A 26,934-nucleotide genomic window follows, 5' to 3' on the forward strand; every position below is an offset into this window, starting at 1 on the left:
CTAAGGCATTTGTATCCTCGAAGAGGCTCTGAGCCCCGCAAGAGTCTTGGTGAGGGAATGGTCTTCACAACAAGGTACGTAAACAAGACAAACTCGCCTGCTCAAAGGGAAATACTGTCAAAGAGGAGCAAACCCCAAACCCTCAAAAAAGAAAGAGAGAAAAAAACACTAGAGTGGAAACTCTATCAGAACACCACCCCCAGCACATATCTCAGCACTTGCTGAAAAAAGATTTTTCTTCTTTCTAGACCCATCTTCTTGTCTGGGCCGAGTGGAAACTTGGATTGCAGAGCTTCCAACAAATCAATTCGAGGATCCCGAGCTCGTTGGGTCTTTCCCTTTCTATTTCACCCAAAGGCCATTTTCACCCCCGCGAGAGCTCAGTCAACGTCAAGAATCAGATTCTCGTCAAGATTCCTTTCGATCGAGGATTGCGAACCAAGTTGGGCCTACAGAAACGCGTGCACCTCGGCCTATGGCTTCTTCTGCCGACAGGCCACCCTACGCGCCTTCGACAACACCCGCGACATCATCTACCGATCTCCCCATCATGACTCAGGATCAAAACACCCAGGAGAAGAAGGGTCGCATGATGGTTCCCTCGGCCATTCAGGGTTCATTTATCCCATTGTCGCCAAAGAAACGCCGGTCACCGTCGCCTCTGAGACCCTACGGTCATAAGTCAAACAAATCCGTCCAGATCAATCTCAACTTGACGGAGAACCAAGTCGATAGACTGACAGACGTGTAAGCATACATCGAGAGTAGCACTTGTTACGCAGCTAATCTTTTTGGGCAGCTTTGCCGGCAACAGTGAGTCGCCCTCTCGTCGTGGTCGCACTGGGACATCTACAGCCACATCACCCGTTCGAGGCCATCACCTCGTCGGCGCGCAGGTTGCGTCTAGAACTCGCCCAGCTACCGACCACGAGGCGCCTCATGCATATGCTGCAGACGGTCGGTTCAATCAGACAGCACAGAAAGGTCATGAAAGCGATTCGACGACTTTCTCGGAATTGATGCCCCGATCGCCCCACAAGACTCACAAGGCGAAGGGCTCTATGTCGTCCAACATTGCAGAACGTCGCAAACAGAATACGCCGACACCAATCAACGTTGAGGATCGAAGACAATACGGGACTCTCGTTGAGAAGGCTGCGGTGAAGTCCGCTGCTGCACCTCCCAAGACCCCTGATAATCCTGGTCTGGCGAGCCCCGACGACGCAGACTCCTCCTCCATCTACTCTCAGAATGAGGACCAGCCCAGCCCTCTACGCATCCAGAAGGCAGACATGTCGCGACACATTGAAAATGTTTTGCAGTCATACAATGGATGGAAGGATTCGAACGCTCCGACCCTCGCTCCGACCCTCGCTCCCGACATGATCAGCCATGGGGAGAGCATCCAGCGGCATGGTCAGACCAAGGGTCCTAAGGGCAGACTTGAGGCCCTTAGACAGCCAGTCATGGATGCTAGTCAGTTGTATTCCCCCCTGAGACCCTACTTTGCCTACAAAGACCTGCCCATTCAGAAAATTGCTGGTAAGACCCTCATTGGAGAGCAAGGATGGCTTGAGAGACCGATCAAAACCACCGAACATAAAAGTCCGGACCGCAAACACAAGGAATCGTCGCCTAAGAAACCTGGTCTACTTGACAGCCTCAAGAAGATGGCCAAGGAGATGGTATGTCCATATCGCGCCTGCATATCAATATACCTCAGCTAATGCTTGGCAGACTGAAAGCAAGCCAAACCGCAAAATGCGAGATGTTGTGAGAGAAGGACGCGTACAGCGAATCACTATCTCTTTAGATCCTCGCGAGCAAAGTCTGCTTTACTGTGAGCTGGAGTTTCATATCAGCAATGCCCTACACACCTACATCACAAACGAGCTCAACCACGGCCGCCTGAACCCTGACAAGCTCAAGAAGATCGCCGACGGATGGAATCAGAAGGGCCGTCCCAGAGTTGTCGGCTTCCGCTACGATCTGGAGACGCAGCTCGATCTTGTTCACTTGCACATTGATGAGTTCCGCTTTTTTGGTCGCCGTCAAGGCAATCCCTTAGAGATTGCAGGTCTGCTTCACGCGATGAAGGTCAACGCCCGAGCCTTGCGTATCCGTACTTTTTGTCAGCCAGACTCCGTCATTGCCAAGCAGCTCGTCGATTCTCAGTCTCTCTGCAACACCATCGGATGCTCTGAGGCTCAACAAATCGCTATTGCTGAGATAGCACAGTTCTTCAAGGTCATTGTGGAACGAGAGCAAGCGTACCGAGAAAAGCTGGCCCGCGACAACGTTCCCAAGACATTAATCCACGGCCAGGGAGACAGACGATGGGAACCCTCGAAGGATCTGGCTGAGGGAACGGAACCCTACGGAGGACTTCATCTCAGACCCGATGGCTATGATGTTGACGCTGGGACGCTGCGATACGATGACTAAAGATTTATTGCTTGCATCGCACCGTACCGAAGGGCGTTGCCGACATTGGACAAAATGGAGATCCAGAGATGAGTTGTGCGAGTATATCCAGGTAACATGGCGAGGTGACGCAGCGGCCGTTCGCTGGGTCGTGCCCCGTGCTTACATGGTGAGGAGATGTAACGGTTTTCAAGACGGCCGTCTTCTTGGAAGGATTGTCGCGTCGCAGGTCATTATGGAAAGGCGATATACCGGAGACGATACAGCCACGAAGTGTCGAGACAGTGTCAGGTGAAGCCTAATGTACGACTAGTTCCACAGAGATTGAATTCATGGGCGTAGAGCGAGGTTTCCATCCGCCTGTCCTAAGAATCAATGTCAAATGCAGATATGATAACAAAGGACAATGCGGGATATCTGCCAAATGCCGTGACTTTGCCTCCGTGATTGAACCAAAAGAAGAGTCCTGCAGACCAGTTGCCTCCACCTGTCATCGTTAATCATCACAACGTAAAATGTCCGAACGTCCGAACGTGTTTAAAAGATCTTTTCAGTTCCTGTACTGATAGCGCTCTTCACTCCTCAGTCTCTGCGAGCGCCGGCGGTCAGAAGGATACCCATCGTTCCAGTCATCATGACGCTGGCCACGAGTACGCCCTCGGCCATGATCGCGCTCATGTTCTTTGCCGGTGTCGTAGTGGGGAAGATCGCGCTCTCTTCCCCATCTTTTCTCCCAAAGTTGCTGTTGTTCCCAATCACGTTCCCGAGCGGCTTCGAAGCGCTTCTCGAGGGCGTTGGCACCCAACCCGCCGACGAGGGCGCCGACGACGGTTGATATCACGCGCGCCTTCTCGGTGTCATGATGTGGTCGTGGATGGTAAGTTCCACTCTCCATCTCTTTACGATTACGAGTGCGTACAGCAGCGTCCGAGACTTCGCGGGCGGCAAGGCCGCCGATGACGGCACCAAGGAGTCCAACCCCGATCCCAGAAGAAGACTGGGTGAAGGTACGATCGATGGCGTGGCGTGCCTTGCCAATAGGGCTCCTGGAACGCGAGCAGGAGCGAGATCGCGAACGAGATCGCGCTCGGCGTACGGCAAATGCTTGTGGGGGAACGGAGCGAGGGCGGTAGGGTATCGGCAACGGTACTTGTAGCGCATTCATGTCGCGAGGGTGGGGGGAAGAGTTGGGCTCGTAGTATGAGCGGTTTGCCCCTTCGACTGGGATAGCACCCGAGACGTAAGGACCAGTGACTGGAACTGGACCTCGAGAATAGACCAAAGGACCGCCACCGCCGCTGGAGTAATATTCGGGTGAGTGATCTCTTGAGACTGGGGGCGGGTCGCCCCGTCGGTGGCTGGGACTACGAACGTAGCCCTCCCGGACTTCTTGGTCATAATACTTCGACATGGTATCGCGAAATGTCGTTGTACCAACGGAAAGGGTGTTTGGCAGAGGGAATTGAGCGAACCAGACGGATCCTGAGGGCCAGACGGAGGCAGTGGGATGCGTGGTCACTCCTGATGGCGTGAAAGTGAATGGAGGACAATAGGTGATGGGCGTTCTCTTATGCGCTGGTTGGAGGTTCCAGCTTTCTTTGTCAACCTAGCAGTGAAAGAATGACTGGAAGTTCCGGGGGCAAGCCAGGCTGAGGCTGTCTTCTGAGGCTCTCTCGACACCGAGAGAGAGGAGTACTGAAAAGTCTGCAAGCTAAGGTATGCCTTAGCCTCGTTTTCAATACCGTACTTCGGCCAACTGGGGGACCTCGCGGTCAGGTTCAGGTTGGGGGCAAGTGAGACTGCAGGTGCTTTCAGGTAGAGTCAAAGAGGCATCGTGGTTTAAGGATGGTGAGGCCGCAGATGCAATGTGAGATCACCAGGGGTGGCACAACATTCGATTGTCATCCGGCCTTGAGCCCCCTTTCGTTGTGAAATCGATGGATTGTGGCTGTCTTTCTCATAAAAGTAACCAAGTAGCTTTGTATGTGAGCACGGCCTTTGGATTGTCGGATATTGATGTTGTTTAATCAGAGAAACGAGCGGGGTAACAATGTGTCTCTGACTGACATTCTTGAGGACTGTCGGTTTGTCAGTCCGGGTGTTCCTCCAATCAGGACTGCGAGAGGCAGATGATGTCACTCATGATGTATGGAGGACGTGGGCAAGGGCATGACATTCGAAGGCCGTGACGGAGAGAAGGGAATAGAGCCAGGCAAAAGCAGGAACAAGATGACAAACGGTACTGGCTTATACATACTCATGCCTAGCTTTTCCCAGTAAGTACGTAGATGGAACAGATGCCTCGGAAGTGCAGGGTTGCGGAACTCTGTCGACTCCCTGATTGAGCCTCACCGATTGACTACACCGAAGCATCAAGAATTTCCTTCCTCGACTCCTCTCCCTCAGCACTAGTGTCGAGAAGTATCTGGAGTCGAGAAGTAAAAGTTCGTCAAAAGAGACGAGACCGCAAGTCTGGGCGGAGCAGGGATCAAGCGTGACGTGGCAGGTGAACACGCTCCACCGTGCCTGTGCCTAGGTACCTAGGCACCTTACCTAGGTAAGGTAACTTATTTCTCAGGGAAGGGGACATGACCCTGCAAATCGCCCTCTTATTGGCTCCACTGTCCTCGCCGCTAATACTATCAACCTAACGCCCCACCAATCTTTCCGTTACCTACCTACCTAATGAAGCACCAATCGGTCGGGTGATGTATCCAAGGCACCTAGGTAGGTAGGTAGAGGTCAGCAGGCTCTCTACTATGCGCATCCATCAGGACGCGACGGTCATACTTGGTAAACCAATATTGAAGCCTGCACATGAGCGGCTTACAAGCAACTCGTGTTTCTATCCGGCGACTGTATCTACCTTAGGTAGCTGGCACCTTGGATTCACGTGCGCAACGACCGGCCCCATCGCAGGAACACGACGCCAAAATTCGGGATCCAATTGTCAGGTTTGCCATGCCCCTCTGACGGGTGGGTTTGCAACGCCGGCGCAGTTGAATATCAGCTGCATGTCCCTTATATGGCATACCAGTATCTCACCACGATCCTCAATGGGTGCGTTTGCCATATCTTCGGAGCCTTCCGTACGACGGGACGGGGACTTGAGCTGTTTTACTGGCTAGTGCCGAACTTCATCGCTTCTGTCACAATGATGGGCTTCTTTCTAGGACCATGTTCTCCGAGAGAGGGAGAGAGGGAGAGAGGGAGAGAGGGAGAGAGGGAGAGAGGGAGAGAGGGAGAGAGGGAGAGAGAGAGAGGAAGAACAGTAGAGGCCTGGGAAACGATGCAATGATATTTTTCTAACGGACAACGCAGAAAATGGGCCGATTGTAAATCTTTGTCTCTGCAACAATAATACTAGACCCTGCCTCCTACACGTCCTTTATTGACTGTAAGAGCTCATCTGCCAAGCGTCGAAGATAGAAGTCTCGGGCATCTGGGGGGAGTTTGCTGAAACCACTTCTTAGGCGTGCAATATCCTGGCGTCCTTTCTCGTAGGCGGCTAGATCACGGTTGCCGTAGACATCCCTTCCTACCGAGTATCCTTTTTGTAGGTTTCGGAAGAATACGTTGACAGCGACGCTCAACTGCGAAGTGGGCGTGGCAGTATGGAGCCAGAGAGGTGGAAGGAAGAGGATGTCTCCCGGCGTCAGAAGAGCTTCGTGTGGGTGAACACCGCGGAGTGAGTCGGACTCAAGCGATGAGAAAACGTCAACGCTGGAGCTGGATGCACCAGGAGCAAAAGAAAACTGGGTGACGTCCGAAGGTGGGAACAAAATGAGACGTTTTGAACCCACGACTTGAACATAGACATTTGCCATGACCTATCGGGAAAAGTGTGAGAATGGCCCGCCATCTTGCTGTTGATCCGAGGCAATGGAGGGGAAGAAGACGTACATCGTAGTGCAGCCACATATTCACGGGACCGGAGATGCGCAGAACGGAGCTAAAAGTATTGTCGCTGACAAAAGCAAGCTGAGAGGGTAATGTGAAGTCTTTCGCCAAGGAAGGATAGTCCTCAGACAGTTGGGTGGGACGGTTCGACGGTTCTTCGTTGGAAAGTGCCCTCATGTAGAGCCGTTTCCCGTTTCGTGCCTCCTCGATGAAGTCGGCAAACTTCTTGGTCACGTAACGGAAGTTCTTGGCGTTGAAATCCATCTTCTCGGTTGCAGACTCGTGGATTGATACCTGGAGCAAGCTATCAGCACGGTACACGACTATGCAACGCAAAGTGTGTGATAGGGAAATGGTATACAAACCTCACGGTGTGGCCCAACACTGTCGACAAGATATTCGGGAGACCACGTGGACTTGCAACAGCCGATATCTGAGCCCACAATGACAACGGGGTTTCCCTCGTCCAAGACTGACTGGAATTGCTCCTTGGATTCAATTTTGACGCGAGGGATGGGCTGGAGAGTGGCAGGTGCAGAAAGCTCGGTATTCTGTTTCGCGTCCGTCCTCGTGATTTCGACCGTCTCCAAGTACTTTACCGGCGGTAATGCATGGGGATAAAGTGGTGACTTGTTGTGCTCCCATAGTCGGTCCGCTTCAAAAGTGAGGCTGTAACTTCCTGGTGTCCAGCACGTTCCCATTGAGAAACACGTTGCACCCCCTCCAACGATGGCGATGTTCCCATCACCATAAGAAACAACGGAAGATCCCACGAGGAAAGGACGCAAAATGCCAGCACTGCTGATTCCATCAACCTTGGCGACAATTTCCACGTCACGATGTGCTACCTTCAGAACGAGAATATCGTCCGCCGCAGGCAACTGAACGTCTTTCACTACGCCTCCAAATATGAGAACGTACCCCTTGACTAACGTAGCTGTGGAGCCGAATCTGGACAAAAGGTTTGCCGTGCGTTGTTTGATACGCGCGCCGATATTTTCAAAGATAATCAAGGGCTGAATCCATACATCAGTCAGCTGTGCTAGACAACGAAACACGTGTATATCTTACCTCGGGGCCAGATGTATCCAATGACCATATGTATGTGTCCTGGTTGACAAGACCATCTGCGAGCAAGCCTCCGGCCAGAATGCCCTCGTACTTTCCAAATCCACTGCTGCCGATACAGGTGAGGATGGCACCACAGAGTGCTGGTGGAGCAGACTGGGTGCTGCATGGTGTCCAGCCCCTGGAAGGGTCGAAGAGTAGACAGCTCGCAGATGTCTGTGGATGATTTGATCGTCCTCCAACAAGCAGGGCGAGAAACGAAGTTCCAAGTCGCGTCACAGAGTGCCTAAACAGAGACAATGGGAGGTCTTGCACGCGTTCCCAAGTATTGAAGACCTTCCTGCGGAGCCAACAATCCTGAAACGCTGTAGATGGAGATGTCCGTCCTCCAACGAGGAGAACACCAACGTTGCCTAGGTCTGTCAGGGTATGGCAGACTCTGCCTGACGGGCCATTGCGGGGGGCGCTAGAAGGTGACCGATGGCTGGAGATTTGATACGAGTCCTCAGAGTTGAGTCTACCGTTTGGCCCTTGTCCGAGAACGTGTGACACGATAGTCTGCCCATCTGGCTTGTCCACAAGCATAGCAGCGCCAAAGCGTCGACGACCTCGGCTCGAATCGTACGCAGACAAGGACATGGGAGTCTGATATGATTTAATGCCTGAGTCTTCGGATTTCAGAGAGAGATGGGCGTGTTCCTGACGTCCCTGGGTGGATCCAAGGATGACAACGTAGTGACTGGCAAAGAGAGCAAACTCCTCCCACTCATCAAAAGGTTCGACGGCGTCGAGCGCTTTCCTCTCCATCGACGTCATGAACAATTCATCAGCCCAAGCCTCCCAGAGGGTCCAACTTTCGACTTTAGGCCAGCCCAGCGTCGCAAATCGGTCCTCCTGGCTTGAAACAGTTGGGTAGCGATGGACGGATTTGATTGGGGTATTCAGCTTGTTGAAATGCTTGAGCATTGTGTGGGCAAACGGATGGTCGGGTCCGTCCGGCAGAATCTGCTCCAGCAAACAAAACTCAGCTGCAATAAATGAGTGAAATGGTCCAAAGAGAGGAACAGAGCGATGTACAAACCATTCTCAATGGTACCCGCCCACTTGATTACTCCATCAGCGCCCTCCGTGTCCATGTAGGTGATTGAGACTTCGGCCACGAAGAGAAATTCAGTCTTGGACAAGTCGAAGAGGTTGGACAGGCTATTCCCGAGAGTGGAGAGCCTTCGAAGATCGCAGCCAACTTGGCAGTATTTCTGACTCTGAAGAACGACTGGAGACTTGTCGCTGACCTCCCAGGTTCCCAGAATTTCCCGAAGCTCAGGGGTTTCGACAACTATACGACGTTTCTTCTCGATGAGGTCTGGATAATCAACGTCGACGAAAGTCACGTTCTGGCACGCTTCCGGGTAGCGCACCTCGCACTGCCACGGCAATACATCGCTGTATGTAGAAGTCAGCGAGCAGCGGTGATAGGGGTGCAGCCAAGTCTAGCAGGCCCGCCTGGTCGGACACAACGGTGGAGGAACGGTACAAACACACCTTCCGCAGCCAAGATTGACGACGACCTTTTTCAAGCTCGAGGGCTTTTCGAGAAAGCGCCGAACCAACGTATCAATAACCTTGAGCCGAAGATGATACCCTCTGTTGATAAGAGGAGCCCTTCGCTGGAACTTCTTAACGAAGAAACGGAAGTAATGGGGCTCATCGGGATAGTAAATGCGCTCCTTAGAAGGGTAGTCAGTCCAGCACCGAGCGAGAGAAAAGCGAGGACGAGGGTCATGAAACCTACAACGCTCCTTTTGGAGGTGATGGAGCTGCTGTTTGTCTGTCCCAAGCACGCGTGTCAGCCACGCGATTGTAGAGCACGGGTCAGATGGCCTTCGAGTAGAGCCAGCCAGTCGGCCGAAGTCACAGATACTCACTGCCATGATGAGGTCGTCCAGGGCCTGTGTTCGTCGAACATTTTGAACTGCAGTTGCCATACTGGGCAGCCAACGAGGAAGCCGAAATGTGATGATGAATGGTGTTGATGTTGATGTCTAGCCGCTTGCCATCACCGCAGCGGTGTCTGCTCACATCAGACAATTTTTTCTTTTTCTTTCTCTCCCCTCCCTCAAATCAAAATAGGTAGTTAATTTTCAGTTACGAAGGCGCCGCTGGGTTCCCACTCTTTTCGGCAGAAGCCCGCAACACCAGCAACTGCATACCACAAAGGTAGAGGGAACACGACGTTTATTTTATTCAACATGACACTTGACGTAAAGCTACTCATTGAGATGGAAATAACCCAAGTTGAATGAATATCAATCGCGAGGTTGTGTGGGTTGCTGAATCTCTTATCCGGGCTGTCGCCTCAGATACCAGCGCAGACGACATAAGGTACCTAGGTAAGGTACCTAAGGTCCCTGGAGTACCTTAGGGTACCTAGGTAGAAACGTCCCAGGTCCGACAGGATCTCTAGGTAGCTCACCTGGGGGTTCCCGAGCCAGACACAGCCACACGTCACGAACAGCTGGGCCTAAGGCACAAAGGCCGGGCCTGATAAGTAGGTACCTACCTACCTATCGACCTACCTAGGTAGGTACCCAGGTAGGTAAGGTACCTAGATAAGGTACCTATAGGTCCAGTAATATAAGGTATATCCGTAGGTGCCTGCTTGCCGGGCTTGGTCAGGGCGCTGGGACCAGCCGACCGACGGATTACATAGCTTCCCCGCTGCCCCCACTGGATTGGCCTTGGGGGCTGTCCAGATCCACACCACTCCTCCCACAAGCACAAGCACAAGCTACCTACCTACCTACCTTACCTGACCTTCCCTGACCTTCCGCCAAACTACGTTATCCTTAGCTGCCCACGAGATATCTACGTTTACGTCAACCGTCAACTCGCAAAGCCTCAGCCGTTAAGCACCTTACCTACCTACCTTAATTCCTTCCACACCTTGCCTCACATCTTCTCCACTGCGGAAGCTCTCTGCCTCGCGCCCTTGGGCTTCACAGCCGCGACTGACCCATCGGCTCATCACGCGCAACCTGTAGGAGTCTCGACGGTTTGACGTCGCTCGTCTTGACATCTGCTACGACTACGGCCGACGGGGACAACCTTCTCGACAACCAACCCGACGACACCGCCTCAGTCTTCACTGTAGACATCCCATTACAACTTTTCGGCTTGGTCCGAACCATCACACCCCATCTTGCCTGTCCGGTAGTCGACTTGCCATACCCACCGAACGAACACGAGCGAACACCTTGGTCGACTGCGGTCTGGTCCGGACGAGACATTCTTGTGCCTTCCATATTCCTCAGACCTCACCCAACTGAGACACGAGATCGCCAGAGCCTCGACTGCTGCTCTCAGCGCCAATCCGACTTGCGCAACACTCTCCAGATTGCCCACAACTCTGCTGTGTGTCTGACCATCCTTCAACGCCGGCTCTGTTCCGGCGAACTTGAACCTCTGCTGTTCGACGCACCTACCTGCTTCCACACTGCGCAAGATGGCCAATACTTCTCTCAATTTCATTACTTTTAACCAAGACCACAGCTGTCTTGCCGTCGGTATGACCCCGGCAAAACCCAACCCACCTCATTCAGATTCAACTTCCGTTCCGCGACTGACTGCTCGCTTTCCACAGGCACATCCAAAGGCTTCCGAATCTACCACACAGACCCCTTTTCGAAGATCTTCAGCAGCGATGACGGTAACATCGCCATTATCGAGATGCTTTTCTCGACCTCTTTGGTTGCGTTGATCCTCTCACCGCGACATTTAATCATACAAAATACGAAGGTAAGCTTTGCACGCCCTCACGTTGAGACTGCGTATATCCTTGTTCTGTGCCAACACTGATTATGAGCAGAGGTCATCTGTCATCTGCGAACTCACCTTCCCCTCAGCCGTTCTCGCTGTGCGTTTGAATCGAAAACGCCTCGCCGTCGTGCTCGAGTCCGAAATCTACCTCTACGACATCTCGAACATGAGCCTCCTCTACACAATCCCCACCTCGCCGAACCCAGGTGCCATATGCGCTTTGTCACCGTCTTCAGAGAACTGCTACATCGCATACCCTTTGCCAAAGCCTCGAGAGGATACTGGGGATAAGAGGCCAGCTCATGCGCCACCGCTGTCGACGTACGTGGCTCCGACATCAGGAGAGGTTCTAGTGTTCGATACCATCACACTCAAGGCAGTCAACGTCATTGAGGCCCACCGCTCGCCACTCTGCAGCATCTCTCTCAACAGCGAAGGCACGCTCCTCGCCACTGCCAGCGAGACCGGTACCATCATTCGCGTATTTTCCGTCCCAGGAGGGCAAAAGCTTTACCAATTCCGCCGCGGAACTTACCCTTCCACTATCTACAGCATGTCATTCAACCTCAGCTCCACGCTGCTCTGCGTCTCTTCAACCTCCGACACTGTCCATATTTTCCGTCTAGGCGCTCCGCCTCCGGGCAATAACTCGGCTTCTGCTGCTGCGGAATCTCCAGCTTCTCCAGGGAGGCAGGATCGTTGGTCCCGATCCCGCAGTTACGATAGCGCCAATGAATCGCCAGTTGGCAGTGCTGCAGGTTCCCCGAGAAGCGATTTGGCGGAGCCGACGGGGCCAAGCAATGGCAGCAGCAACAACCAGCAGATCAACAGGCGGCAAAGCGGCTCGTTCAGCAGCATGCTCCGGCGCTCATCGCAGATAATGGGTCGCAGTGTCGCCGGTGTCGTTGGCTCGTATCTGCCCCAGACAGTGACGGAAATGTGGGAGCCTCTGCGAGACTTTGCATACATCAAGATACCAAAATCCTCGAATTCTCCAACGTCGTCGACCCGAGGCGGCACCCTGGCGGGCGGTTCGCAATTGCCCAATGGCCCTCTGCGTAGTGTGGTGGCTATGAGTAGTAGTAGCCCCCAGGTAATGGTGGTGACCAGTGACGGCGGCTTTTACGTCTACAATATTGACATGGAGCATGGTGGAGAGGGCTATCTTGTGAAGCAATTCTCGTAAGTCAGCATCCCTCTATGCGTCTCATTAGCTAACACTTCGAGAAAGGGTACTTGACGTGGATGACAAATTGGACGCGTCATCTTATGGAACTTAATGTCTTATTCGCCTGTCCGTTTTTGGCCGGGAGGTTGTTCTGACGATGTTCGGGTTTGCATTTCTTTGAAGGAGACATTGCATCCGCAGGCGTTTGGCTACATACCTTGTTCATGAGGGTGGACTGGGGGGTTACGGCACCTTGAATTCTTAAGCTAATACGAAGCATCTAAGGCCCCGCCGTCGTGAGCCGTTAATTCGATGTAATCAAACGGGATGAACGGACTAGACTACGAGGAAGACTGCCCAGGTGAAAAGGGAACCCATGGCACAGGACGCGCTTTCCAGCTGACACGACAGGTTAAAACCAGCCGCATCTCTCCGAGCATCATGGCACGCAATGGCGCAGTGTATCAGCCCTTGTATATATTATGACAGAAGCCTTTGCTAGCTCACTATTGGCTTGCCAGCCTTCGCCAGGTAATTTCTTGGTATCGTCACTCATTGCCGTCGGCCATGACTTGACCGTGTGTAATACTTCTGTTCAACGACTGTGCAGCAAAATGGAAGCCGATGAACCCCTTGAGACCGCAACCAACCCGTACGCCTTTCTGTGTTAACAGATGATCCAACATTCAACCAGGTAAACCAACAGAAGAAAGATTGAGGAGAAGAATGAGAACGTCGCCCCGTTCGGAAGATCCGCGATACAATCTCTCAGCAAGAGATATCTCTCCAATGAACCGCAATGGCAAGACGGGCGCACTTTCATTCCCTGTCCTGCGGTGCTCATCAATCATGACCCTCGGCAAAATCCTATACCTCCCTTGGCTGGGGAGGACTGGGGAGGGGGACCAAAACACGCGCTGCGATCCACGTGTACTTCGGATTATCGAGCGTATGGTCTGTTCATCAAAGCGATCTCCCTGGCGATTTCTCCCCATTCTAGTTCTCGCTTGATGCCGGAAGAGCCATGCTTCTTAACCTGGTTCAACTCCTCCCACTTGAGAAGTTCGTAGGCGAAGCGCAAATGGGGCTGAATGATGACATTAAGTCGACGAGCGCGGACGAAACAGTACGCTCGAGGAAACGAAAGGTCCAAGGCCCGCATCACCTCGGCGATGCAAATGGTGGCACTACGTGACACGCCAACACGACAATGCACCAACGTGGCCGTTCCATTACGCCGGCCACGGTCCGTGAGGAAGTTAGCATTTTCCATTGAGCCAAAGAGGAACAAGAACTCACCAATAAACTCAAGGCATCGCTCGAACTCGTCCCGCAAGGGATCAATACCATTGTCCTGGACACCTTGGACAACACAAACGTTTTCCGCACCCCACAACTCCAACTGACCCTCTTTCCACATCGACGTCTCGCCCACGCTAAGAATCTGGCTGATTCCAAGGGCCCTGAGCAAGTCAGGATTGTTTGCGTGTCCCAGGTTGCCGAGGTACATGTAATCCAAGACCCGGCTGGGTAGAGAGCCGTCCAGGCCAGGTAGCCACGCAGGTTCCTTGATCAAAGCCGTGACTTCGCGTAGGCACTTGCCGGCATGAAGAGGTGATTCGTGAAGGAGGCGAGCCTCGATGCAGGTAAGAAGGGCCACATCCGTAGGGTACGCAAAGAAGTTGCGTTGCTTCAAGGTGTGCAAATGCAGCCAAGCATCGGCGATTCCACGTCCTGTGCTGTAGCTGAAGTAGGCTATTCCGAGCATCGTAGACTCGGTATAACCGTCAGCACAGTGGACAAGTATTTTTCTTGGGCGGATGTTGACCGGTTCCTGCTCAGGCTGTTCGTCCATGTCCAAGTCACCGTCAAAGTCGAAGCTCGATTTCTCGCAGGCTGGCAAAGTTCCATGTGCCAAGTGGTAGATCCATTTACATGTTTCCAGGATGCCGTCAGCCTCTGCTTGTGACCAGGTTGGCGGCAAGATACTGCCAGAGGACGGGAAATCAATATATGGCCGCTGGGCGGGCTCAATCTTGGACTCTGCCAGTGTACGAAGTGTCGAGGGGTTGAGTCGGCCAACATCGCTACATTCGATCAATATGTCGTAGTAGTCCTCCTCTTGCGTAGTCGGATCTGGCGTTGGCCCGAGCCAGACGTTATGAGATATTTCTGAGGCTTTCGTCATGTGGTACATCTCTTTCCGCTCCTGGTGAAAGAAGTCAAGCACGTTGCCTGTCAGCTGGCCTTCGCCGTCAATAGCAACGATTTCCTGGTGGTTCTTCTCAAACTCGTCGAATGGCGAAATGCAGAGAAACGTATTGTATTCTGGAATGGAGTGGCCTTGACTCTCGTGTCGGTGTCGCCATCGTGACTGCGCTGTGGCTATGTCAATGGCGAGTTTCCGAACCTTGGCTTCGTCATCTCCGTATACAATGATATCAGAAATCATGGCTGCTTTGGCGGCCTGAATTTGAAAGTTCCTCACGCAGAAGCCGTCCCGCGGATCGACGTCAATGAACTCGGCAGAGGCAGACAGATGCATGAACTCTTGAGGGGCGATGGCGCCCTTGAGGCGAGCGACAGCGACGTCCCCATCAGCTTTAACGAGGGTGACGCCGCGAACACATGTGGGTGTTTTCCTCAGAGAGCGATGGCGGGCGATGAAGAAAGCTTGCTGGATATGGTTGTGGGGGTGGAGCCCGTGGAACCACGGGAAGACTTGGTTCGGATCCGGCAAAGGCTGGCGAGAGGTGTAGTCCACTGCAGCGGCGACGTCGGCGGGGCTGATGTTGTAGACTGCCACCGAACCGAGCTCATGTCGATCGAACTTGCCGGGTGGAAAGAGCAGCGACGATTGCTGGATCTGTTCATCGTCTCGGGGAGGAGAGGGCGGAGGTGTATTGGGCTCCTCCGCCGGAACCGGGCCAGGCGGACAAACGGGAAGGTGTTTGTTTGGCACGGGGGCTTGCTGAGCGGCGCTGATGGACTCTAGCGATATGGACGAAACGGAGCCCACCGCGGATGAGGTGCGATGAGGGGGAATAGGCCTGGGGAGCGCGATTGTGGCCATTTTGAAACAGGACAGCCTCTATTGCGACTATTGGAGATCGCAATTGACGTGAGGTGTGTTGAACAGTCAACTCAGCGTCGAGAGCACTGCTTGTCAGCAATGACAGGAGGTCGAGGTCGGTGTCGGTGTCGTTATCGGCGGTCGGGGCGAAAGCAGGGAGCTGGGAGCTGGCGGTGCTACCGAGCCCACTGTCAATTCGCTGGGATACTAGAAAACGACTTGTCTCGCCTTGTGTTTTCTACCTTGGACAGCACTGCCCAGAGACTGCGAGACGTGTCAGATACTATAGGTTATATTGCAATTCAAGTCGACGGAAGGACAAGAACAGCGGCAGGAGTTGGTGAATGGAAGAAAGAAGGGGCTCCGGGTAGGTAGTTGGTAGGTAGGCAATGAATGGGGACGCACCCAGTTGGACTTGATTAGCGTGTTGGCTGAGGGCGGCGGTCGATCCTTATCGCACATGCCCAAAAGCAGTAGCAGCAGTGGCAGCAACAGCGACGCCGGGCTTGAGTCGTGATAAGCAGCGGGGTTCAATTCAATGGAATGGTAATGGGCTGTATGAGATACTCGGTGACTGAGCTATCCTGCAGTAAGGGTGATGTCGCCAATGGTGGACGTGCCGGGAGTGGAGGTTATCGTGATTGAGACGGCAACGGTTTTGGTATGTCTGGGTAAGTAAGTAACTCAGGTAGGTGAGAGGACAACACAGACGATAACGGGGAGGAGGGGTCGTAGATGCAGAAGAACTAACGGACGTGACAGGAGAGAAGGGGTAGAACAGACATATGGTATGCTTGAATGAGTAGAAGAAGGTTCGGTCTGGGAAACGCTGAGCTACCTACCTCACCTCACCTTACCGTACCTGGGAAAGCAGAAAGAGATGGGCAGATGCAGGCGCACTGTACACAGCACCAGGGCTTAGGTATCCGTACATACATACCGGGCTAGGCACGGTACGGTACGGTTCATGGGCACGCGGAGAGCGCTGAGGTGCCGCCCATAATTTTGTCACCATGCCAGACCAGTGCCAAGACCAAGCCTGGCCTACCTCACCCTAGGTAGTTAGCTTGAGCCCACACATGAACCTCTCCCCAGGACATGGAGAAAGGAGACAGACGGGCAAGACAAACGACCGGGGCGAGAGACAGCGTGAAGAGAGGGGAAGGGAACATACCGTGATGCCACGGCACGGGATGAGGAGATATGGGGTGGGCGGAGGAGATTGAGCCTGGAGCACGGCCGCGGTTAGTAGTACTACTAGTGTACTTGAGCGTTGGGCCTTTTCGCACTACCTATGCCATACTGAAAGTAGTAACGCCACGGAACGCCGCTCCCAGCCGAAAATCATGCCATAGGTGTTAGGGAAGCATGTCGAAATAAGGTAGACTGGCTGGCATGGGCTGGCATGTTGCGCCACTGGCGAGCTGGGGCCGTCCACCTCAAGCGTAGATCCAAGAGAGGACCTAGCCCAATCGGCCAGCTGTAGCCTGTGCGAATGCTTCACAGTATCCCAGTGCTGATGGCGAGCATTGCCTAGGTAGGTAGGTAGATACCTTACCTATTGGCTTGAGGTACACTACCTACGTAAGGTATCTACCTAGATGCGCATTGTACCCAATGGACGACAACGGGAAACTCGGGCATGCTACAGGAGTAGGGCATGAAAAGCACACGATCTGATGCTTCCTTGGGCCGAGATGTTCCTGGGAATGCTTCTCTTGGAACACCTCGTGCTCCCATAAAGTCCCGTCGAGCGACCTGACATGTAGACTAAGCAACCTAAGGTACCCAAGATAATGTAGGTAGCGTACTGCGGTATAGCGCATGGCGTATGGCGATGGTGTGTGGCGTTAGCGTCTCCTGTGATCGCAGCCTGGGGTTTGGATGCGGGGCAGGGCGGCACGATTGTCGCGAGATCAGCCAACGACACCATAGGCACTGAGGTAGTCAACCAACACTTGCGATTGCGAGCACAAAGCAGGAAGAACCCTACCTGACCTTGGCTGGTACCGAACTCCAAGAAAGGTATAGATACATGCTGTGGTGAGGTACGTAGGGATGGGCGTCGAGACCAAGGTGGAGAGTTGAGTGACATGCAACCTGGCGGATGGTGGTGTCACAATTTGAATGGAGACGGGCATTGGCGCATAGTGCATCCCGTCCAGTTTGACAATACCTAGGCAATTTACTGAAGTAAGGTATTGCCTTGCGCATTGGTGCTGGCGATGGTGATGAGGACCGGTAGCAGATGGTGGATGTTTTGATGGCATGTTCTGAAGGAATGAATGCAGGAGAGAATGAGGACAGTGTACAGATGGCCTGTGCACGGTTCAAGCGGGGTTGAATGGGTCTCTTACTTAAGTCTACCTAGGTACCCCTGCCAATCCGTTGACGTTGAAACAAACCAAGTGTTGGACGTGGCTTCGTGGCGATGTGTAACTTATCCAGGTCTGCATCTGTGTACATCTCCATCTACCTTATCCGCGATAGAATCTGTGTCAGGCATGTCCATCACTCTTCACAATGCTAATAGGGACAGACAATCACAAGCATAACTTTCAACGTCCGATTCCACTGCAACTCATATCACTTGTTGATAGGTGCTACAACATTCTTAGCGACAGCCCTCTTGTACCTATTCCCGATGCTTGTATGTTTAAGCCTCGTGATTTCTGGGTTGTGGCCGTGGGCAATGCTGCTGCTTCTGTTGTTGTTGCTCTTGTCTCTGCCAGAGAAGTATGTTCAGATATGGGAAGCCTCGGAATTGCAGGTATCAGAGAGCATCGTGATTTTACCAAGTTACTGGGTCCTAGTTGCCGCCAGCAGGAGAAAGTCTCCGGCCAGGGATCCAGTTCTATGGATCTCGCTTCTTGATACCTTATTCCCCGATGACAAGGCCCCGTTCCGTTCACTTTGCTGTATTCGTACCGTTCAAGCAGCGGTCACTGCCGTCACTGGGAAGTGACACCTGCTTAATAGGGCATGCAGCCCGTGGTGATTCGTTGTTCTTAGATAAGTGCGAATCAGACCAAAGTACCCTGTGACACGCAATTTCAACAACCACCAACTCTTCCGTTATGAACTCATTGTAGACCAAAGATGCCTGTCATGCCAGGCCACCGAGCCGGAGCGAGGAGAGCACATGATCGCCTGCCCGCAGCTTAGGTGCGTAATCAATGAGGCGAGGTTTTCGGTCGCGGGTCTTCTGTTCACATCGCACATCAGTTTTCTCTCCAAGGGTTCCGTAGGTAATAAGTAACAACTAGGACCCAGGAATTTCCCCGAGTCGAAGCACAGTTACATCAATTAACTCGTCGAGGGAGCCTGGATTCAGTGCCCGGTTGTTACACTGGAGGATGGAAACTGCCGGACTACCCCAGCCCCGCTAGACCGGGACGTGGAGAGTCCCGCGTCTCCGCTACCTGGGTATCCAGCACCTAAGTACCTCATAGGTAGGTTGGGTCCCGCCGTCCCAGCTGGCGCCTCGATGCCTCTGTGCCAGGTGAAGACATGGTCGATTGGATTTGGATGCTTCCATCTAGTTTACACGTAGATGGATGGCATCTCAAATGTTAGCCCAGGGTTGCACCGGCACTAGGGATATACATTTCTACCAGCGTCTCAAATGTCAGCGCAGACATGGTTTTACTGTTACTCAAGGTATAAATCACATGTGGCAGTAACAGTGGGATCCCCACCACGCTAATATTTGAGCTGTGAGATGTTTGAATGGGCCATCAGCAAAAGTAAGGTACCTTACCGATACCTACGTCATTGAAAGCAACGAAGCACTCATGGGTGTCTGTCTGTCTAGGTACGTACCTATCCATTCAAAGGTAAGGTACCTCCTAACGCGCGATCTGGTTACGAGTAATCGTTCTCGCGGATGACACGGGCTTGGTCAAGCATATGCTTTTCCTTACCTACCACCTCCCTCAGGCACAACCGAAACATTTCACTACGTAGCTTGCTACGTACGATCACGCCGTACATGAGGACGTTGGATTACATCGTACTTCATGGGGGCTTGCGCGCGACGTCCTCGGTACCCAAGCTAACCTGCAAAGCTTAGGCGTCGTCAAGTCCCTCTCAGTAAGGTTCGGGCTCACTCACCCTTTGGTGCTTGCCAGAGACACGCCTCGGAGCTGATGCCTGCCCTGCGCGTCCAGGCTCACTCTACAACATCTCAAGTCCAGAAACAACTTCCAATTCCACAACTTCCTTACCCTTCCATCGCCTGTGGTATCCGCGTGATGCCCACGCACCGTGAGCCTCAAATCTCTCCCGACAGCTCTTGTTTCGGTCTTTCGCTAATGTTCATACTCCGCACTGATAGATCCCGATCCACGATCTCCGCCGCATCTCATCGCGCCCTCGCCACGACGAATAATTCTGGTGACTGCCCCAAACATGCCCGAGCATACGATACTCACGCGGCCAGCCGAAAGCCGCTCGTGAACCTCGTCCAATACCCTCAAACGACCCTCACCCAAATATACTCACTCTTTCCGGTGAGCCGACTTCACGATCCCCGGCGATCTTGTGCTGCCCCCAACACGCATCGGTGCTTCGTTTTTGGTTCGACAGTTCAAAATGTCCTCCCCACCACAAATCCATACATATGGCCCCAAATGCCGCCTCGCCCCGATTGCTCAGCCGGTCTCCGTTGGCGCTAACGACGGTATTCCTCCCATCGCCGCGCAGTTTTTCTACTCTTCAATCATACCCATCGATGATCCCTTGTCGCCCGGCACCTTGGCGGCGGCTTCGGATGCGCGAAATACACGGGGTCAAATCCGCGCCTTCTCGCTGGGCGACAACAACGCTCTCGAGAAAGCCTGGCTCAGTCTCTTTTCCGCCGACGATACCAAGGCTCACGAGCAGTTGGTGCGCAATCACAGCTTGAGTTCCGATGTTGAGAAAGGAAATGCGAAAAAGTTGACTCTTCTTGTGCGCCACCTAGCCGCAAAACATGGTCAGAAGCATGGTGGCATCTTCCAGGCGTCTGCCGCCGTCGGTGAAGCAGCAGACTTGCTGCCTGACACCCCGATTGCAGTTTGTTGTCCCGACTTATTCATAGATGTATCCACCGAACTCCAGAATACCTTCTGTGCGCTGGCCAGAAAGCATCAGCCCTCGCTAAACCAGGACAATGTTGTGCAAGAGGTGATGATGGAATTGAGACGTCAAATCGCAACAGCCGTCCCATCCGAGGACGCGCGATCCCCATCCAGCAGCATCGTCACGTCCCGAACCAGGGCAGATTCAGCGCGGTCACGACAGATGGGCATTGTGGGTTCTTTCAGTCCTCGCCGAGAGGCCGCCAGTGAGCTGAGTCGACTTCACAATGAGGGAGGCCTTCCTGGAGTTGATACCAAAACAAGACCGAGGGCCGAATCTCGCACGAGCGACCAGACGTCTCGTCCCTCAACCCCTGGCACCGCTACCTCATATCGACCGCCCACTTTGGATGACGGTATCTCAGGGAAGCCTTTCCTCAGAGCAGGAATTCGGCAGAGACCACAGGACCCTTTTGCCGCATCCTATACCCCCAAAGAGATGACAAACTCAAGCAACACGGATGATCGTGGCGCGCGACCTTCAGCCAAGCCACAACAGCCTGCAAGATCCAGAGTAGATGCAGCTCAGACCGCAATTTCGAGCGACGAAAGCTATAGAAGGCAAGCTGTCGACGTCGTTGTCGGCGTATCTAGGTTGCATATGGTGTCCGTTCCGGCGCTGCAGATGAAACCCATATACTGGTCTCCCGTAAATGACATCGCCGTGGTGCTCCGCGCCACTTGGTTCTACAGGTTTGTCACTCGTTGGGGGACTATGCAGCTAAGCTTATCTAACAGAAGTTTCAGGGACACGATGCTTCCCATTCCTCCAGCAGTGGCAAACCAACTGGAGTCCGGATACCGCGAGCTGCAGCCACACACCGAAACCTGGAGCGACGAGCTTCGATGTGCCATCGAGGTCGGCCCTCCTGGTGAGGAGAAAGTGTCTCATCGCCTGTGGCCTGAAGACGCAGACTACGCGAGTGAAGGCGATATGCAGACCATCTCGGACCCTCGGATATCGACCGATCCCTTTTGTGCTGCGAGTTGTTTCCACGGAGAGGCAGCCTCGGAAGGGTCCGTAGAACCAAAGCCCGCGACAGCATCTCAACATAAAAGTTACGCCAGCTACCATGTCATTTATAAGAATGCTTCGCAGGCCTTTCTTTTGAAACCCAGCCTGAAGCCATCTGCCTACTACGGAAGAAGACCTGTCGCCAAAATCATGAAAGGTATGACGATTGGTATCCCCGTCGTCCGTGGTTTCGATCGAAAACTGTGGGAACGCCTGCACGATAAGAGGACTGGCCGTGAAACGACTCATCAAGCAGCTTCGTCCGCCGGTGAAGCTCTCGTGGCTGCCAGGCAGGATGAGTGCGAAGCCTGCCATTCAGAAAAGGAACGAGGCCAGGTCACTGACCTCGTCATGGTCGTTCACGGCATTGGGCAGAAGTTTGCAGAGAGGGTCGAAAGTTTCCATTTCACTCACGCCATCAACGCTTTCCGCCGAGAAGTGAACTTGGAGCTAGGCAACCCGGCAGTCAAAGGGGTTTTGAGAGAGGACCAGAACGGGATCATGGTACTTCCGATCAACTGGCGCCACACGTTATCATTCGAGGACGGTGGTCCGATGACAGAAGAAGACAAAGCTACCCATGTCCCTGACGGATTCAACCTCAAGGACATCGAACCCAGTAGCATTCCGGCCGTGAGAAGTATGATTTCGGATGTCATGTTTGACATTCCATTCTACATGTCCCACCACAAGGGTAAGATGATCAATGCCCTTGTCACAGAGGCCAACCGTGTCTACAGGCTTTGGTGTCGAAACAATCCTGGCTTTGCTGAGAAGGGTCGCATTCACCTAATCGGACACTCCCTTGGCAGTGCTATGGCCATCGAGATCCTGTCTCGGCAACCCACACGCGTCCCTCGACTGGACTTGACAACTAATCTCCCGCATGTCGACTTTTTCGAGTTTGACACAAACAACCTTTTCCTGGTCGGAAGCCCGGCAGGCTTTTTCATGCTGCTCGAAAGAGGCATGCTACAACCTCGTCGCGGCCGAGGCAAACCCGGTGCTGACCCCAGCGATGTACATGCACCGGACGTGACAGGGCAGGCTGGGCGTTTCGGCTGCATTGCCGTGGACAACATTTACAACGTGCTAGCCAAAGAGGATCCCATTGCGTACTTGCTGAACGGCACCATCGATCCGGTATACGCGGCCAGCCTCAGGGTCGCTTACGTCCCGACGAGTGGCACTTCGATCTTCAAATCAATGGGCAACGCTGTGCGAAGCCTCGTTCCGGGTACGGCGCCAACCCCAGCAAGTATCGATTCTGCTTCTGCACCAAAGCCATCCGTCACTCGCCTGCCATCGCAACTCGAGCTCGAAGTCCACGACTTTACGCGAGAAGAGATCGCCGAAAGGAAGGCGTATCTGCTCAACGACAACGGCCAAATCGACTACTATCTGAAATACGGCGGAGGGCCCCTAGAAATTCAGTATCTTAACATGCTGAGCGCACACACATGCTACTGGACGAGCCAGGATTTCATTCGCATGCTGTGTGTGGAGGTTGGCAGAAAACCGGGTAAACAAAACACGATACCTGCGATGAGGGCTCAGAAGGCAACCAAAAGAGTTATCGGATAGAGGTGGCGTTGGGCGCAACGATAGACGCATGCATAGAGGTGCAGGATCGTCCCTATCGTCGGACGAGTCTGCGTTGAGTTTTTTTGTTTTAAGAAGAAATTGATCGAGTGGCCTTCTTCATAAGTGAACGATTTAATTTACGTGGTCCTTTTCCCGCCTCGTCCAAGCAGCGTCCGTAACCTTAATCGCTTGGCCGCCATTCGACCGCCCGAGACCACAACCCTGATCTAGACTCTGGGCGGACATCAGAACCCGTCGTCAATCTCCATCAGGTCTTGGTCGAGATCATCATTCATGCCGTAGTCGTCGCCTCCATCAACTCCATACCCGTCTGCACCATTCACACCTGCATTCTCGAGCTCTTGGATTCTCTCTAGATCCATTTTCTCCTTGTGCTTCATCAAGTCGTCGTAGCTCCACGTGCTTACACCTTCCTGGTCCTTAGCCCGGAACGGCTGAGCCATTTGCTTGAGGAAGCGACGAGCGCTACTGACGGCCATGTCCGTACTCAGATTGGAATCGGCGTCGAGCAGACCTTGGTTGATCCACTTGGGCAGCTGTGCTCGTTTCTTCTGGAATCTGCGGTCGGCCAGCACCATGATTCCGTAGTCATCCTTGCCTCTCAGAACGCGACCAAGGCACTGGGCGGCGTGCCGCATGGCGTCGAAGGAGAGGAAGTCGTTCTCGCGGATGCGGTAGGTCTCGCGCAAAAATTCGAGTCTCGCCTTGAGGATCCGAGATTCCGTGTACTGGAACGGTACTCCTATGCACAGCACAGTTCTGCCGTATTGGTGGTCGAAATCGATGCCCTCCGAGACCTTGCCTCGGGCGACACAGAGGAGCACGGCGCCGCGACCATTGCAGCAGGCTGTTCGGTACGTCTCCAGGGCCAGCGAAGTCTCTTGGGCGTCGGGCGTCTCTACGAGGATGAGTTTGTACTTCCAGACTTCTTCAAGGATGTTCATTCCTTGCCACATGCTGATGATGGACTCCATGTAGAGATAGGAGGGGAAGAAGACAACCATGCCGTCGGGAGTGATTTTGGCGAATTCAGTGAGGAGAGTGCCGTAGTTGCGCACTACACTTGGCTCGTTTCTGACCTGGAAACTCGTCGATACGGAGGCTTGGTCGCTTCCGCGGGTTACAATCATGGGCAAGAAGGATCTTCTCGCCAGCGTCATACTGTACGATTCCTGTACCACTGTCGAGAAGCCGAGCATCTTGGGGTACATCTCCAACGGCGAGATGGTCCCTGAGGTGATGATGACGGAGCTGAACCTGTCAAAGACGGGTCGAATCGCGATGGCAGCATCTAGGCAGGTGAAATGAAGAACCGGGTTGGGCACTTCGGCTGTCTCCGATTCGAAGGGCTCTAGAATGAGAAGGAAGCCCTTCTCGTATGTTGCCACTAGGGTTGCGAATGTGGCCACCTCTTGCAATGGCTGATAGTCTTCGATGTTGGTCAGCTCGAGCGTCCTCACCAGCGACGTCAATCTTTCAGCGCAGAATCGCAAGGGCTTCTTCTCGATGAAAGTGTACTCTCTCAGATGCGCGAGGAAAGATGGGGGCGTCTCTGAAATCGTGTGTCTGACTTTCATCCGCGTCTGTACCACTGTCAGCATATCAGAAGCCTGAACCCAGCAAAGACCCACCGACCTTCAAATACTCAATGAACCTCTTGAGAAATGCTACGAAGTGCTCCGCTCTTCTGATGTTGCCTGGCACTGCTTCTTTGAGCAGATCATCCGGCAGGGCCGGGTTTGCCATGAACGCGTCTTCTTGTCGCGCTTCGTCGGCATCTCGCAGTCCTTCGACGAGCTTTTGATATTCGTTCTGCAACTGTTCCTGGTCGGTGTCCCGCATCTCTGATATCTTCTTTTCCAGATTTTGTGCGCCTCTAGTTGCCCTCCGCAAGGAGTCCTCCGTGATGTCAGTGCTGAGCGATTCGATACAAACGTTATCGATGTTGTGCGCTTCATCAAAGACGACGATGCAATCTTTGGAGAGTTCTTTGGATACTCTCTCGGCGATTTTCGGGTCGAGGAGGTAGTGATATGAGTAGATGATGACGTTGCAAAATTGCATCTATCCCGCTTTAGTATCACGGTGCCAACGCCTTCTTTATCTCGAGTCTCACCATGCGTCTTGCGGTGAAGTACGGGCACTGCTTGTGCTGCTCGCCATATTTCAGGAGGCCGTCGAATGTCCATACTCCGTTGGGGATCAGGTTGTGCGGCTCGAGAAGGTCCAAATTCTGCGAGTGTCAAAAATGCAACGAGGCAGCCCCTGGGGACTGGGTACTTACGTCGTGGTAGACACATAAGTCGACATTCTCTCCGCGTTCCTTTTTTTCCTTCACGAAACCGGCCGTGAGGCTTCGGCAGCGCGCGTCAACAATGGCGCCACTCTTCTCCTGCTTAACCGAGGGGTGAAGACACAGGTTCTTGCGACTTGTCAGGCCGAGCCCTCTGAATTCCTCTTCCTCGCCCAGTTCCTGGGCTCTGTATTTCATGAGGGCCTTGAGCTCGGCAAGAGCTTTCTCAATCTCAGACATGGTTCCTGTGAGCGGTGAGAGGGGGGTCATAAGTCGTTATGAGGAGGGTTTCCGCATACGTGAGCAGTAGATGAGTTTGCGGTGCTCTGGGTTATGTTGCTGGTACGCTACAATGAGTGAGAGCAACGATACCGTCTTTCCTGTTCCCGAAGGCATCTCCAGAACGCAGTGGCCGCCTGCATCCAGGGTTTCTGCGTAGCAGGATTGGTTTGTCAGCAAGACGTCCGATGCATACGAGAGTATATCAAGGCAACAAACTTTTGAGATCGCACATGTAACTAATGTCGGCGGCAGGTGGTTAGTGATTCATCCAACCCAGAAGTTCCTAAGGCGACCACTCACGCATATTGTTCTGGATATATCCTCGGGTACGGGAAAAGAATTGGCAAGTCACTGCGGACGTCAGCTGTGCCGCCCGAGTTTCCGTCGCGAAAAAGTCAAGGCTCACTCGATGAAGAACTTCATTTTGGCAGCAAAGAGGTTCCGGGCAGCTTCCCAGCCGACAAAACCGGTATGAGGACGTCAACAGCAATGCTAGATAGTCTGAGGCGAAGCAGACGCGGGAGACGACTGTTCCTAGTGCACTGTCTGAAGCGGGAAGGTGCCGTTGATTTGGCGATGGACTTTGGTGGATGGGTGGTCCGGTGTGAGCGAGTGAGTGAGAGTGAGTGAGTGAGTGGGCGGGCGGAGGAGAAATCCGAGAAATCAGTTCTGCAAGAAGCAGCGCAAGTTTTCCTGGGCACCTGTTCAGTGTCGCCGGCGGGGTTGTGTTCTATCTTCTTTAGCCAAAGCCGCCAGCCTTGCGCGTGATGACTGGAGACAGGATGCCGACGAACGTGAACGCGCGCTGTGTTCAGCATGCCTAAAATTCGAGACTCGGTGACGTGAGGCAAGCGCCCGGGGGGGGGGAGAGGTCGAGCTTGACAGCTGGCAAACTCCGGCAGGACCCGCGTTCCCACTCAGCCAAGAAGTCGCGGGTCCACGTGACTGCATGCCCGTGACGTGGAATCCGACGCGGTCCGGGTCACGTGGTGTGCCTCACCGACCCGACCTGACCACCCCGCCTCACGACGGGACCCATTGCGGTGCCTCAGCCACAGGTCCACAGAAATCTGCTAATGGAAGATGGAGGACAACCTACCTATGGAAGTGATGGATATCCAGTTTTGTCCGGGACACCGGGACACCCGTCTCCCACACCGGCAGATGCAA

At 53.5% G+C, this 26,934-nt stretch overlaps 7 protein-coding genes across 7 annotated transcripts; 3 read left to right on the forward strand and 4 right to left on the reverse strand.

The window, feature by feature from the left end:
• Positions 1-475: 475 nt before the first annotated feature.
• Positions 476-2,445, forward strand: CkaCkLH20_12032 (uncharacterized protein; the record flags this gene model as incomplete). The annotated part of the gene is made up of 3 exons (XM_038894746.1): positions 476-747; positions 800-1,685; positions 1,738-2,445. The coding sequence occupies 3 exons, from the start codon at positions 476-478 to the stop codon at positions 2,443-2,445; spliced, it is 1,866 nt and encodes a 621-aa protein (XP_038740003.1).
• Positions 2,446-2,974: 529 nt separating this feature from the next.
• Positions 2,975-3,585, reverse strand: CkaCkLH20_12033 (uncharacterized protein; the record flags this gene model as incomplete). The annotated part of the gene is made up of 2 exons (XM_038894747.1): positions 2,975-3,470; positions 3,521-3,585. 2 exons carry the CDS (start codon positions 3,583-3,585, stop codon positions 2,975-2,977), a joined length of 561 nt encoding a protein of 186 aa, XP_038740004.1.
• Positions 3,586-5,801: 2,216 nt separating this feature from the next.
• On the reverse strand, positions 5,802-9,377 carry CkaCkLH20_12034 (putative leucine carboxyl methyltransferase; the record flags this gene model as incomplete). Its single annotated transcript, XM_038894748.1, has 8 exons — positions 5,802-6,254; positions 6,328-6,618; positions 6,690-7,340; positions 7,396-8,420; positions 8,474-8,835; positions 8,935-9,119; positions 9,185-9,220; positions 9,318-9,377. 8 exons carry the CDS (start codon positions 9,375-9,377, stop codon positions 5,802-5,804), a joined length of 3,063 nt encoding a protein of 1,020 aa, XP_038740005.1.
• A 1,517-nt stretch (positions 9,378-10,894) lies between these two features.
• On the forward strand, positions 10,895-12,488 carry CkaCkLH20_12035 (uncharacterized protein; the record flags this gene model as incomplete). Its single annotated transcript, XM_038894749.1, has 4 exons — positions 10,895-10,955; positions 11,033-11,187; positions 11,258-12,390; positions 12,440-12,488. 4 exons carry the CDS (start codon positions 10,895-10,897, stop codon positions 12,486-12,488), a joined length of 1,398 nt encoding a protein of 465 aa, XP_038740006.1.
• Positions 12,489-13,316: 828 nt separating this feature from the next.
• CkaCkLH20_12036 (pps1 dual specificty phosphatase) lies at positions 13,317-15,449 on the reverse strand (the record flags this gene model as incomplete). Its single annotated transcript, XM_038894750.1, has 1 exon — positions 13,317-15,449. The coding sequence occupies one exon, from the start codon at positions 15,447-15,449 to the stop codon at positions 13,317-13,319; it is 2,133 nt and encodes a 710-aa protein (XP_038740007.1).
• A 4,593-nt stretch (positions 15,450-20,042) lies between these two features.
• Positions 20,043-23,168, forward strand: CkaCkLH20_12037 (ddhd domain-containing protein; the record flags this gene model as incomplete). Its single annotated transcript, XM_038894751.1, has 2 exons — positions 20,043-21,262; positions 21,317-23,168. The coding sequence occupies 2 exons, from the start codon at positions 20,043-20,045 to the stop codon at positions 23,166-23,168; spliced, it is 3,072 nt and encodes a 1,023-aa protein (XP_038740008.1).
• Positions 23,169-23,413: 245 nt separating this feature from the next.
• Positions 23,414-25,752, reverse strand: CkaCkLH20_12038 (DNA repair helicase rad15; the record flags this gene model as incomplete). Its single annotated transcript, XM_038894752.1, has 4 exons — positions 23,414-24,772; positions 24,825-25,253; positions 25,306-25,422; positions 25,474-25,752. 4 exons carry the CDS (start codon positions 25,750-25,752, stop codon positions 23,414-23,416), a joined length of 2,184 nt encoding a protein of 727 aa, XP_038740009.1.
• Between the last annotated feature and the right edge of the window lie 1,182 nt (positions 25,753-26,934).

This window comes from Colletotrichum karsti (genome assembly GCF_011947395.1).
Source record: "Colletotrichum karsti strain CkLH20 chromosome Unknown Scaffold53, whole genome shotgun sequence".
Taxonomy (NCBI): Eukaryota; Fungi; Ascomycota; class Sordariomycetes; order Glomerellales; family Glomerellaceae; genus Colletotrichum; species Colletotrichum karsti.